The sequence below is a fragment of the Onychostruthus taczanowskii genome, unplaced genomic scaffold (assembly GCF_017590055.1).
Source record: "Onychostruthus taczanowskii isolate IOZ18803 unplaced genomic scaffold, ASM1759005v1 scaffold35, whole genome shotgun sequence".
Lineage (NCBI taxonomy): Eukaryota > Metazoa > Chordata > Aves > Passeriformes > Passeridae > Onychostruthus > Onychostruthus taczanowskii.
The window spans coordinates 5,626,676-5,641,691 of record NW_024500905.1 but is presented as its reverse complement, the minus strand read 5'-3'; the positions used below and the strand labels follow the sequence as shown (position 1 = coordinate 5,641,691).

At 36.4% G+C, this 15,016-nt stretch overlaps 1 protein-coding gene across 4 annotated transcripts in view; it reads left to right on the top strand.

Moving 5' to 3' along the window:
- The window catches only part of USP15 (ubiquitin specific peptidase 15), a 57,884-nt gene that overhangs the window by 30,587 nt on the left and 12,281 nt on the right, over positions 1 to 15,016 (top strand). For 3 of the 4 annotated variants that reach the window (XM_041411353.1, XM_041411355.1, XM_041411356.1), the window contains 2 exons: positions 1,296 to 1,379; positions 7,592 to 7,736. In XM_041411353.1, coding sequence (XP_041267287.1) covers positions 1,296 to 1,379; positions 7,592 to 7,736 — 229 coding nt within the window. The remainder of the gene's footprint in view (positions 1 to 1,295; positions 1,380 to 7,591; positions 7,737 to 15,016) is intronic. The other variant, XM_041411354.1, reaches the window with a different exon arrangement.

The following is a 15,016-nucleotide window of genomic DNA, read 5'->3' as shown; positions in this document are numbered from 1 at the left end:
TATTTACCTCCTTAGTCGCCTGGATCAGATAGTTGTCCTCATTGCGTCCCGGAACCTTCCAGCATTTTTTTTTGTTCCCCTGCTAAGTTGTCCCACTAGTAGGCCCCCTGTAAGGGCTAGGACCTGTGAATGGCTTATCTAAAAAAGTCTTACCTGCCTTCAGTAAAGCTGAGGTGCTGCCTGCAGTAACTGGAATTCTTTTGTGCTGTACTTCAGGTTCATTACTCCTGACCTCCGAACCCTTTCCAGGCTCTGGGCAGCAACTCTTGCTAGCTCTGGCATCAAATTGGTGTGAGTGGTGTGGATTGAGGTTCCCCTTCCCTAGCAACTTTTCTTTTGGAAAATGCTTATTAAGAGAAAATTGAAAATAAATGCAGAAATATACTTGGGGAAATTCCCAGTGTAAAAATGTTTATTTCCTTATGGAGTTTAGTTCTTGAAAGGTGCTTAAAAAGTCCTGAGCATGCAGAAGTTCTTCTCTTAATATAGCAATGTGTACTTCAAAGCTTTTCAATGACAACTAGAACTTCAATTCAGTTGGAGTTACATAGGACCCACAAAACCAGGGAGTTACATGAACTCCTTTGAGTATGCTGTCTTTTCCTTGTGCACCTGTAGGATTTGCTCGAGAAAAATACACTGCAAGATAGTTGTAAATATTGTATTTGTTATATTCAGAAGTCTTTGTGATGAAAATAATCAGTATGCTTGTATTTTAAAGTAGTCCTAAGCCATGGGGATAAGTGATAATGCTTCTATTTTTGGCAAAAAAATGTTTTTAAAAATCCAGGGTTGTACATAATATCCTGAAATTTTCTAATAATATTACTGAGACAGTTTTAACTAAATGGTTCCATGCTGCTGTTAAATTAACGTCAAGTATTTATCTTGATCATTTTCGTATCTCAACATCCATTTAGTTTGAAATGAAAAATTAATAAAATTCCCACATTAGAAACTTCACATTTTAAGTTTTAGAGCATCAGAATATCTACAGTTGTACTATAAGCTGAAAACAATTTTTTTTAGCACAGTGACCAGTGCTTTCTTTTGGTTTTTAATAGCTCTGTTTCTTCAAGGAGTTATCGAAGTTATAAGTACTGTGAAAGATTTCAAGTGTTAAAAGGCAGATTCTGAGGGCTGCATGTCCTGGGTATTTTTAGTGCTTTGCCCACTTTTAAAAAAGTATTTCTTTTCCATGCTTGTTTATCTGCTTCATTCATTTGTTATCTTTCTTTCACAGTTTTTAATATCTCAGCATTTTTGTCTAATTTGTCATTTTCATATTTTTAAAGGTCCCCAGGTGCATCCAATTTTTCAACTTTACCAAAGATCTCTCCATCTCTATCAAATAATTATAACAACATGAACAACAGAAAGTAAGCAATATACCTTAAAACATTATTTAATTCATTACCCCAGTGTAATATAAACAAAGTTCAGTGTTTTATAACTCCTAGCTTAAGGATTTTGAATTGCTTTGCAATATTTGGCTTGTGAATTGTTATTGGTTACTATTTCATAGTGTAGGTAATGCTGACACCGAGAAATAAAACAACATCAGAAATGTTTGTAACTCTTACTCTTCAGCAGGGAAGACACCAAAAAGAATTTCAGCTGTTGTAAGGAAAGGTGTAGACTTCATTTGGAGTTTATAATTCTAAAAATACATTGTTGCTGTTATTATCCTGCCTGAATTTAAATGGACAACAAGAAAGGTATAAAGTACTTATCCTTATGGTATTCAGGTTTTCCCTTGTTTATTGCTCCTAAGGTATTAGAGCAGCCTGTGTGACATTTCAAATCATGACAGCTGAATTGTGTTAGCTGTAATGTAGCCGGCAGCTTAACTTCTCTTTCTTAGTGCTAGAAGTCTTGAGAGAGATCAGGCTGTGTGCTTGACTATTGCAGTGAACAAAGGCTTAGTAAGAGACTTGTCACTTTTACATGCTTTCTCCTTTATATTCCTAATTAGAAAGTTTTTAAAATAAATAATGTGATGAAACTCTAAAAGAAGAGCTTTCCTATTGCATTGGCCAACCTTTTGTGTAATTTTGTTGATGTTGTGATTGTACACAACTGTAAAAAAAGTTGGTGGATATAGAAAAACATGGAAGTATTTCACTTTAACAGATAATGGAGCATCTTTCAAATGCTTGAAACCAGAGAGTGCTCATCCTTAATGCAAGCTGGGGGAAATTGAAGAACTTTATTCTTACAATTGGTTCAAATTTTTAGTATTTTTTTAAACATGCATTTGGTGATCACATTTGAAGATGTTAAATATTAAAAAGGTGACATAAACGTTAAATACACATTATCTTCCAGTTAAATACTGCACTTATCAGAAGTGATTTTTCCTAAGGGGTGAAGTGTCACTTGTGCTTCTACCAATTGTGAGTAGCCCCAGCTCTCACTGTTGAAAGTTGAAATCTGTGTAATTAATTGCAGTCTGTTGTACTGTGTGTGAATGTGTAGTAAGTAAGACGAGTATTGTATATATGATTGTGCAAAAAGTTACTTGATCAGAGCTGAGCATCCAGCTGAGAACTAATTTCTTCTTCTACTAGTGTTTAAGCAAAAGGCAGTGATATTGCCAAAAACAACACTTAACAGTGACTTTTTTTTAGGGAGCTGTGATTTTAAATCACGCCGTCAAGGCTTCCTTATTTTCTTTTACTTTTTGGTAGTTTCCTGCTGGAAAGGAGGCACTTATGAAACTTGTTGCCAGTTATTGCAGCTTTTAAAGGTAGTTTGTTCATGTGATTTACCTGACTTAAATTTTATTTATTGGTTTATTTTGGAGCCAAAATGTGAGCTTTTAGAACTTAAGAAAAAAATTTGGGCTTTGGAGGTATGTGTTTGTTTGTTGTGATTTTACAAGTTATAATTTTCAACACAAGTTTTTAAAAGGAAGTGATACAAATTTCAGATAAGGAATTGATAAGGAATTGGTCCTTTTAAGTGATTTAATTATAACTTAAGCATTTGTAAATCAGTTAATAGGTATATGTACTCTGTAGTATAATGAAATACCAGTCATTTTTCTCTTGTATATCAAAACACAGTACATCTGGATGTCATGTGAGATGGATATTCAGTGCAAAAGTATATGATTTTCCTTACAATGCAATAGTCCAATTATGATGACTTTAAAATATTTTATAAATCACAAATTAATAATTTAATACAAGATGTAATGCAGATGAATCTTTAGCAGCACTTATCTCAGAGTCTGTGTTCAGTGATGAAGTCTTATCCATTATACACTTTGTACTTGAAAGTACATACTTTTACATCAAGAATTTTTGACTCAAAATAGTAAACAGAAAGCTACATCTCTGTATTTAATTCAGTTATATAATTGTGCGCTCAGAATGTTCCACTCTTCTTGGAAATATTTCCTTCTCTGAGAAAGTACTTCTTTTTCATTAATTAATAATTTGTTATTTTCTTAGTTATTTTCGTGCTTATGCTTGTACCTTATTTATATTATATTATGTTGCACATTTTCCTTAGTATATTAGTGAAATTGTACATTATAGCTTTCTAGGATCTGTTGGCATCTCCGTATGGGTATGAGATGCTGTGACTCTAAAGGACATACCAGCATTTGTTTTGAAGATAATTTCAGCTGCCAAATAGGTTATGTGTATTAATAGTGATAAATAGTAGTCATTGCAAGCCTGCTTTTGCAATTACTAGAGCTCACTACAGAGTACAAATTATGTTAAAAATTTGAAAGAATCAGACTTCTTTGTATGGTACACATTTCTGTAATGTTTTTGTAATCCAGGAGGTGTTCTGTGTAAGAGGAAGCCTCAGATTGGTAGATACTTAATTTTGTTTTGCGGTAGCTGTACATTAGATATCAGGAATAGTTTGTGCAAATTTTATCCAGTCTGAAGCCTTCATTTCTGTAAATGTGATTTTGCCTTTGATGAAATGGAGGATTGAAATTAATTGATCATTGATGTTCTTCTGCCTTTACTGCTGATCTTATTGAAAGAATAACACAGGAGGATTAGCATAATATGTGTTAGTGGATTCAGAAGAGTAGGGAGGGACACGCGTCTTTTAGGTCTTACTGGAATTTCTGTTTATTGCTGTTAATAAAGCAATACATATCATATTCAGTGTTTTTTAAATTACGTGGGTTGGAGATGAAATGCACCTGAATAGGGATTTTGCTTGGGGAATTAAGTGAGAAGTTGTTCTGTTTCCTTCATTTGTAACCATTGCTTTAGGCTCCTGAAATGACTTGTTTGCATCATTTAGTAGTGTCAGCCTGTCAAGACAGATAGTTGGCAGCTTTGTTCATATGCTCAGTACATTTCAATATGCTCATTTTAAGAAGTATAAGTGTTAATTTCATTACATTACCTTTAGAAACAGTTTCTTCATGTTGTACCTGACACATAACCAAATATTATTACAAAGTCAATTTAAATATACTACAGTGTTATCTTTTGCTCTCCAGACAATGATAACGAGCAAAAAATAACCATAGTAATCTTTATGTAGTGACATGGGCCTCTCCTGCTGCTTCAGGTATCTCTAAAATCTGATGAAACCTGACAATAGGTTTCTTAAAGGGGCTGGTCAGAAAAATACATTGGCGGGCATTAAAATGGTTGAAATATTACAGAGCTCAATAAGTCTTCCAAACTTTTAATTTTCTGGGCTCTTTATTGCAACTCAAATTCTTTTATGCATGTACCTGTTGGTACATGGCATTCCACTGTCAAAATGTGTCTTTTCCAAATCCAGTGATGTTTTTCCAGTCTTCTCTGTTCAAAATCCATGCTTCACAGAGCTCTAACTATACAGTGAATGCTCTGGGTTCATCATCACTATTTGAAAGCTGCTTTAATGTCTGAAACCACAGAAGATCTAAACAAGTAATTTCAGATCTAGCACATGCAATTCAAAATTTATAGATCTACAGATAGTAAAATTTCATTTGGAAACCTCCTTTTACCATTTTTGCCATTTCAAGAGCTCTGTTCAAGGGTCTGGTGATGTTTTCAAATCTTGCCTTACTTCTGTGAATCTATTTTTTCTAAGAACTATTAGTGTTTTCTTTCTGTTACTGCTCTTACTTGACTGGGTTATCCTAATACTAGCCCTCTGCTTTTCCCTGCATTGTTCCTTCATTAAGGATAGGAAAGTTTTGCAGGAAAAACAGCTGGAGGCTTGGGGACACACAGTTACCACAAGTTACTTTTTCTAGGATATTTCTGTTTAAATTAAATTAATGTAGACTTACCTTGTGTCTTTACTTGCTTTCCATTGTTAGCTACTTATTCTTGACTGTTAATAATAATTTCTTTTTCATCCAGCTCAAAAGCATAAAAAGCAAAGCAACAGCGTAATTTATATAAAAATAATTTTTCCACAACAAAACAGTTTGAAGATTGATGGAGCTGTAAAGAGTCATCTCCTAGTATCCCACAAACAGTAGGCAGTGTTTTGTAGGGTATGTTTTGATAAAATATCATAGAACCATGAAATAAAAATATATAAATAGATCCAACTCACAGGATGAGTGGTAACCTTAATCTCTAAACCCCTCAAATATATTTCTATGGGCCAATACAGAACATAAAAGAGCTCCGAAATGTCTTTCCCTTTTGAGAAGTAAACTGACAGTTTGTCCCTTGGAGTGAATATACACTGCATCTATCTCCACTGCAATTATCTTGAGCTAAATTATTGTCATGGTACTCAGCTAATTTGAGAAAATCTTTCACATAAATAAGGTACAGCCACAAAATACCAGTTGCATTTCCTTATCTTTCTAATGTCCCTCCAAAGCTGGCAATTTGTGAAGGGAGGAAAGCTGCAGAGAAAGAAATAATGAAAATCCTCAGAAGAATTACATTCAATGTGTTCATTACCCCTACATCTAAATTTCAAAGAGATTTCTTTTTTGTTAAGCATCTGAAAAGTGTTATCTGTAAGTCAGGTCAGGGCAGCAGTAGGAAGGAGGGAAAGCCGAAAGTAGAAGCTTGTGTAGCCTGTGCGTGTGCATTGCTGTTACTGCTGTGCACTCTTGGTTTGGTTATATTGTGGGGGTTGCATTAGCACCAGTGGCAAGCTTGGTGTTTTTGATTCCTGGGGGAACAAAGGCTTACCAGCCTAAGGGAATTGGAGTTCACTGCAGTAACTGGGCTGCAACTGGGAGATTGAAGGTAATTTTTCCTGGGGATCTCTCATACGTGGGCGAACACTAACTTTATAGGGTTTTTTTCATCAAGATTGACCAGTGTACATAATACCTCTTAGCTAGTTTGGGGGCAAGCCAGAGAGCAGAGAAAATACATATGTGGAGAAAAGGGAAGGACTAATGGGAAAGTCAGCTATTAAAAAGAAATGAGCAGATGTAAAAGTGTGATAACAGCAGCTTTATGGTCAGTGGAGCTATAAACTACACAAATTCCTAAGACCATTGAAAGAAGGAGAAATTTTCATCCCCTTGTGTTTGAAATTTTTGATAACTTAATTAAAAAACAATAGTTATTTCTGAAAAGTGAGTATTTGTGCACTGAGAAGACAGTTGGGATTCAGTAAAGAGCATGATAGTGTTCAGGAGGAATGGCTGGAGTGTAACTTTGGGCACTTGCATCCTCAGACTTTTGCAATTAGAAATCTCAGTTTTTTGTCAGGATTGATTCTTTGCGCTGCATAGTTTTCCTTCATTCTTAGCGTCTGACTTTGACGTTTTTGTTCATGTTGCTTCTAATGTGAATGATGTTTAGTAGCTGCAGAAATACTCGTGAACTTTAGCCAAAGCTGCTATCACACAGATTTCATTATGATCAGTGTCTGAAATGGTTAAAGTGGTTGTTCTCTCACAAGATTTCTTTGCCTATCTAGTGTTCTCAGATATTCTCACTTTACTGTTTTGAGGGTTAGTTTACATTTGATATTTTTGTATTTCATATGGAAAAAAATTGTTTTAAATATCATCATTTTACCTATTTCAGTCTTCTTCAGTTCTTTCTATCTGCAAACAAATGCAACATAGATTTATACTGAAGTTGTTGCAAGGCATTTTGCGCATTCCTTTACCTCTCAAGGCTTTTCTGCATTTGCATGCTGGATTGTGCTGTCCTAGCAGGGAAGCTATAAATAGACTGTCTGATGCAGTGAGGCAGCTATGCCACAGTGGCCTTGGAAATCTCAGCTTTCACCTGTAACTCTGCATTCCCATTCCCACCGACCTCACTCTTGCAGTAGCAGGATGCAAAAGGAACGTAAATGATTGATTGCTGCTGGTGGTGTCTAAAGTCTGAGTGTTTTAAATATGACAGAGCAATGAAGAATAGAGTAAGCTGTGAAGCTGCTCCTGTAAAAAAGGGGTAGGGATGTAATAATTGCAGTTACTGCAGTACTTGTGATTTTGGTTGTTTGCACAGGTGACTTTTAAATGGACATGAATGTTATTACATTAAAGTTAAGTGTTTTAAATCTTTACTTGTTTGTAGAAGTTAGTTTTTTAATCATTTAAGTCTATAAAGTACTTGTATGCTTTAAAGTACTATAGAGGACATGTTTACATTGTGAAAGATGTCTTGTTTTCTTTCAGTGTGAAAAATTCAAACTATTGTCTCCCATCATATACTGCTTATAAGAATTATGATTATTCAGAGCCAGGAAGACACAATGAGCAGCCAGGCCTGTGTGGCTTGAGTAACTTGGGGAATACATGTTTCATGAATTCAGCAATTCAGGTATGTACTTTAAAATAGAATCAGCTAGTGTTGTTACTTGAAAATAGTATCTTGTTTTATTTTGTCGTTTTCAAAACTGATACTAAGATATCTGATAAGTAGCAGGATAAGATTAAAAGTGAAGAAATAATACATCTTTTTTGGTATACTTTAAAAGCTGATTTACATAATGATCAATGTCAGAAAGACGTTTGACGAGTGTTCTACATGAGTGACCTCTTGAAGTGGGACTCTTTGCTTTTTGTGGTAATTGCCATGCATATATGTTACAAAAACTGCCTTTTACTTTTGAAATGCACTTGAGTACCAATTGCAGTACTGAAAAAAGTGCCAAAAAGTAGATGACTGATAGATTACTGGGCCTTTATTTCTGACTCATTATGTACTTTTAGTGCATAAGTTAAGATGCGGGAACCTTGGAAAATATATTCCTTTGACCTTTCCTCTCAGAATAGCTCTTTCATGGATGAGACATTTTACAGGAATGTGTTACCTTGTTCTTTGCTATGAATGGAAGAGAAGTACTAGTATATCCAACCCACCTTTTGTCATTGGAGCAGTCTTCTGTCACAAAACTGTTATGTGTATTTAAGTTGTTGTTCACATATTTTCCTCCTGAGTATGAAAATATTACATCTTCACCAAGCATGCTACAGAGTTATCCTCCTTTTCTCCTTGGTCATTCCAAGAGTTCTTACGTTTGTGATTTCTTTGGGTAAAATTAAAGAAAACTAAAACCACAGCCTAAACATTGCAGTTGTTATTTAGCCTGTTGGAGTAAAAAAAAAGGAATTTCAGGTACATTTGTATGAAGTTGTTGAAATTTGTTCAAAAGAAAAAATGTTTCAGAGTGTCATAGTGTGTGTAGATACTTCTGTCTCTTCTTTGTGATGACAATCAGTGAATCATTTGGCCTTACCTTTCTGTAGCTTCCTTTTAGTCTTGTCTTCTTCGGATTGAAATAATGCATACAGCTCTACCTTTCCTTGTATATTGTTGATCAGCCCCTTGACCATGTTGGTGTCCTTTCTCTGCTCTTTCTTACACTGGGGAGCCCTAAACAGGACAGTGCTCCAGCAGCAGTCTCACAGGTTCCAAATGGAGGGGCAGATTTGCTCCCTTTTGCCTCTGACCGCAGTTGCTAATACAGCCCAGTTTGCAGCTGGATAATTTCCCCATGGGGATGAACAGCAGGATCACATCTCCACAGGAAAGGACTGCTGGGTCATATAATAATGCAAAACTGCTTTCCAGCCAGTCAGCCCCCACTTGTTAGTGCTATATAGGGTAATTCCATGCTTGTTCTGTACTTATTGATATAATGAATCCATAAAATCCAACTTGTTTCTAAAAATGTTTCCATGAAGATACTTGAAGAGCAGTTGAACAGTGCAGAAAGTAACTAAATATTTTTTAGCATGCTGCACAAAAGATGGCTAGAGGGAGAAGGACACACATTTTGCAGTGTCCATTCTAACTAAAAATGCTACACATAACCTCTCGTGATTACTGAATTGCGTCATTGTGCTGTTGGAAAGAAAAAGGTGTGTTTCTGTCTAGTGCGTCAACCAGAATTATGTTTTAGGTTTGAATTCAAAGAATATTCTTGCTACATAGGGAAAAGTTTTTTATGATTCTGCCTTGTTCATCAAGCTATACTGATTAAATAAGGATAATTTTATTTACTTATGCAAACCTTAGTTGAACTGGTATACATTATTTGATGTATGTAATTCAAAAGTAACCTTTAAGTTAGAATTCGATGCATGGGTTGTTGCATTTAGGAGTCTTGTGCAGCATAACAAACTTGTTACGTGTCACATCATTATCCTGTTGTGTTAAATGGATTTCATTCTGAGGTCTGCATTAGAAATTATATCAGCTGTGACTTCATTGCTTTTCAGTTACATCTAGAGAATTAAATTTTCAAATAATTCTGAGAAGCTGATGTGTAAATTAATAGATATGGGTTTGCTGATTACCAAGACAGTGCTCTAGGTAAGAACATGAGGTGTTTATTGAACAATGTAACTTTTAGTTTGGCATGGTACCTTTAATTTGTCCTTGAAGGTGTGTTTTTTCAAATGCATTATTTAGTGGCTTTGTTAGCAAGGAAGTGTATCTTTCAGTTTATCCTACTGTACGTCTCAAAGACAGTACTGTTCAGAGTTTAATGTTGTCCAGGAAATCCATGGAAGTGCATTTTAGTGAAAGTATGTGTTCTTAACACACTGAGGTGTCACAGGCTGCAGTCTTCCTCTTGCCACCACTTGCATCTTTTCTCATTTACACAGAAAGCATGCTAATTAGCACTTTGCTAACTTGCTATTAATTTCACGTTTTATCAAAGTAACATTGGATTATCCTGGCTGTAGTGCCTATAGCTGGAGCACTCTGAACATGTTTTGATCTGTCTTAGTCTTGGAAGCAACAAAAAGATGGGCTCAAATAGTATGTGAATGGCAAAATCGGGAGTTCTGCTTGGGAATATTGGCTGCTCTAGGCATTTACCTGGGTGATGGAGTGCACCCTCAGCAAGATGAGAGATCACACAAATCTGCTATGCAGAGCCACTATACCAGATGGCTGTGCTGCCATTCGGAGGGACCTCAGCGGGCTGGAACCTCATGAAGTTCAATGACAGGAAATGCAGAGCCCTGTGCATGGGGGGAACAAGCCCAGGAACCAGTACACACTGCAGCAGGAGCTCAGCGACTGCATGGAAGGCAGTTTGGCAGAGAAGCACCCAGGATCCTGCTGGACAAGAAGCTGAGCAAAAAGCTGTGTTCCTGTGGCCAAGGCAGACAAGGATGCCCAAGCATCCTGGGCTGCACAAAGAAGAGTATTGCCAGTGGGCTGAAAGAGGTGATCCTTTCCTTCCACTCAGCACTGGAGAGAAACCCCACCCCCCAAGTTCTGAGTTCACTTCTGGGCTCCCCAGAAAGTTTAGGGAGCATGTCTGGTGAAAGACCACCCAGGTGATCAAGGATTGCAGAGTCTTATGTGGAGAGCCAGAGAGCTGGGGCTGTTCAGCTTGGAGAAGACTCCAGAGTGATTTTACTATTTTTTGGAATTACCTGGTTGAGAAAAGTAAAGAAAACTGAGCCAAACTCTCCTCAGTGGTGCCCACTGAAAGAAAAAGAGGCAATGGGCACAAACTGAAGCATATGCAATTCCTAAATATAGGAAACTTGGTTCTGAAATGGGTTTTATCAAACAATAAAATGTGGTTCTCAGGGAAATCATGAAGCCTCCATCCTTGAAGGTGCTTAAAACCTAACTGAACAAAGTCCCAAGCAACCTGCTCTAGCTGGCCTGTCTTTGAGCAAGTGGGTTGGACCAGAGAATCTGCAGAGATGCCTTCGAATCTCCACTATTCTATGATTCTCTGATCTGCTCTGGTCACATACTTTATCTTGCCTGTCCTCCTAGCGTGTATGCCATCACAATTGTGCTAACACAGGGCTGGTGTTCAGGATAAATCTGTTTTCATTAAACGAAACAGTTTACTGTAGAGTACTAGACTCTGAAAAAGTTTCAATTCCATTAATGTACCAAAAGCTTTGCTTCGATCCCTTCCATTCTGTTCATGCTGAGTGTGATCAGTGTGACTTCCTTCAACCGAAGCAGAGTTTGGTTGATCCATTTTCCAGCTGATTGTCACTTCTCTCAGATCTCTGTGCTTTCCAGGGAACATTGAGGCCCTTGAGTGTTCATGTAGGAGCCATTTCTGATTCAGAAACCACTGCATTTCTCACACAGCTTCTCTTTGGACTTGTCTCATGTACAGTGAAGAAACTTTACATCAGAGCTGTTATCAATGTTCCGTGACAAATACGGACAATTCCTTCACACAACTTCGTCTCCTGAGTCTCACAAATTTGTGTGAAGGTTCTTGCCCTGTAAACATACTAGGTAGAAATGTGAAAATCCTGGCAATGTCTTAAATTTTGTTTCAAGTTCTTTAGTAGCTCTTCAATCTATAGGTTAGGCTTGCCCATTTATCCTTCTAAGTGATTATTGTGGAGCCTTTGCCCTTCCATGCAGGGGTTTTCAGGGTTAAGAAGCTCAGGAAAACTGGAGGACAGATCTTTAAGAGATAGATAAGATCCTCTGTGGGATTACAGACAGCTGCAAGCTGAATGAGAGTAAGGCCAAGAAGATTAAAATACAATTCTATATCTCCCAAGTGTGGTTCTCTTACCACTGTTCCTTAATTTAAAAAAAAAACAATAATTCGGTATTCTTATTTTGGTTGTACTGGAACTTTTGTATCGGTTTTTTTTTTTTCAGATTCTTTTGAAGGGAGTATTCCATGTATTTATTTCAGTGTAAACACCTAAGGCTTGTTTTTTTTTTCTAATTAGGCCTAAATGTCTGCTTTTGTAGATCCAAGCATGAAATAAAACAGGAAAGACAAAAGGGAGTGTGTAGATTTTGTGAAATAGATATTATTATGAATACTTGAACCCATATTAAAAAAAGTATTTGGCAAGCTGATGTTTCATTCATGTTCACTTAGGTACATGACTATATTCTAAGCTGAAAATAAATGAGAAAAAATGAGTCTCATTAAGCATTGCTGTGCTGCCACCTGTGGATGTTTCCCAAGTATTACTTTCCTATTTCAGTGGGATATTACAGATTAGAGCTCTGTGGAAATGTTTGGGTTTGTTCTTTTTTTCTTTTACACTGAAAATGTAGAGTTCCAAAATTTTCATTTTGTGATTAAAAAATGTTTTCACTAAAAACATTCATTTTTTCCAAGATTTTTATTTTGATGTGTTTTTTCATCAGTGTGATTATATACACCTGACTTGTGAACAAGCTTTGAAATGGGTTTTTCAGAAGGTTTTTTTCTTCAGATAGCTAAATAATATTCCCTCTGAAGTTACATATGGCTGTGAGCTTATCTAGACAAAAGATGGCATATTTCACCAATACCTGAAATTACTAAGTTTTTATTGTTCTGTTTCAGTTGCCAAAGGCATGTGGAGTTTGGATTAAGGAACGTATAAACTAAGCGCTTTTTGCCTTGATAGCATACAGACAAAAGTAGGATATACACAAGTAGGTGTAAAGTAAATCATTTTTTCTCCTATGCCTTCCATCTTCTTTTCAGTGTGGCAGCTCTTAGTCTTTTGTTAGAAAGCTGAAATAGAAAATTTCAATGTCACTTGCATAAAATTCTTAGTAAGTAGCACCTGAAGCTGAAGAACCGGGACACTTAGAGGAATGTTCAATTTTCAATATGTCAATTCATGGTCCTACTGTCTCCTCATTTCCCCAGTTCACTGGCATGATAGGTAGTGATTGATGTTTTCTTTATTTTGGAAGTTTATTTCTATCATTATTTTTGTGCAGTATTCCATATGGGCTGTGAAGAAATGTTTCCTCATTCCCTTAGGATTATGGAATGATTTGTGAAACTGCGGGAGGTTTCTGGTGCAACCTCCTGCTCCAAGGAAGGTTGGCTCTGAGGTCAGAGCAGGTTGCCTAGGGTTTTGTCCAGATGGATCTTGAAAACCTCCCAAGAAGGTAGAGCCTCTTAGTTCCACTACTTGACTGTTCTTACAGTGAAAACTTTTGTCCTTATATTCTTAACCTCTCATATTTCAACTGAAGCCCATTGTTTCTTTTCTTCCTAGTATGTGCCACTGTGAAGAGCCTGGTTTCATCTTCCCCTTAACTTCCCTATAGGTACTAGAGGGCTGCTCTTGGACTTCCCTCAAATACTCTCTTCTGAAGCCTGAACAAAACTTGATGCTTCAGTCTTTTCTCACAGGACAAGTGCTTCTAGGCCACTGACAGTCTTGGTGGCCCTCTTCTTTCTTTTTTTTTTTTCTTTCTATCAATTAAGTCCATGCAAACTCTTATATCAGAATTATTCCATACTTAAACTACACAGATTTAGAAGAGTATGACTTTACTATTTTTATTATTATATTTCCCCCTTGTATGAAGGTTTCATAGGACAGGTAGACTTGGAATTGTTATCATGGGCTGGTATTGTACAGAGTATTCCAGTGAGGCTACAGCACTGAGAGGTCTGTATATATGTGCTTGTGTACATAACACTAAAAATAATGATTTCTTTTTCATTTTCCTGTGTATCTTAATGACTTTTTTCCAGGTTATTAATACATAACATGGAAGTATGATTTCCGTGTTAACCTTTGTCATGCTGAAGATTAACCTTCTCTCCTGTGATTTGTCTCTTGGGGTTTCTGCCTTCTGTTCTATACTTCCATGATCTTTTCAAATGACCAGTTCAGGTTCAGAGAACTTGACAGAAATTTTGTTGGTTAAAGAAAACTTGCAGAGACAGTAGTACCTGAAATGAAGTGACATTCTGTTATCTCTTTAGTTCACAAACAGTTTTTCATAGTTTTACTGTATTTGTTTGCCTATTTTGGCTGCTATTATCCCTCACCTTTTGTTATACTTTTAGTTTACTTATTGTCTGTGTTTTGAAACAAACAGAAAACCCCAAATCACTAGGTTGAACGGGACACATAAGTCTGGTAGCTTTACTATCCGTAGATTGTCTTGGTTTTAATAGACAATTTCCATAAGGCTTCCTTGATAACCTACAACATATGACATGAGAAAATAAGAATGTAGGATTCCCTTCAAATTGGTTTCTGGATGTTTTTTTTCCTCTGACTTTAATCATGATCTTAAATAATTCTCCATTGTCAGCCTTTTCAGAGAGTAAACATGTTTGTAGTCATTTCTCTTTGTCAGTTACATTGAAAAGATCAATGCATATATGGCCAACTTTATTAGCTTCTCTAGAAGCTACTCTTTTAAAAATTTTGGTGTCTGGTATTTTAGAAAAATATGTCAGCTCTGTACCTCAAAACTTGCTGTGTTGAGGTAGATATTTGTGCATTCCAGTACTACCAGCTGTGTCATCTTATGGTGTAATGTGGACACTGTTAAAGGAAAAGGGGAAACTATCTGTAGTAATCTTCCTGACTTGTACTACAAATATTAATTAATATTCTGAGAAAGTGACAAAATCAGTTTATCAGATGAAAACTAGAAACTGGTGAATTATTTTTTTTATGGACTCCGCATTGTCAGGACATTGTATAATGCTTGACTAACAGAAAGACCTGTAGAAAAATGTACTATTTTTGCATTATTTACTTCCTTGTGTTGGACATTCCTCACACTAAACTGAACAGTTGAACTCATTTCATCTCCTAAACCAGCCCAAAAATAATCCAGAAGACAACACATCTGCGAGGTAGGGGGAGTTGGGATCACCATTA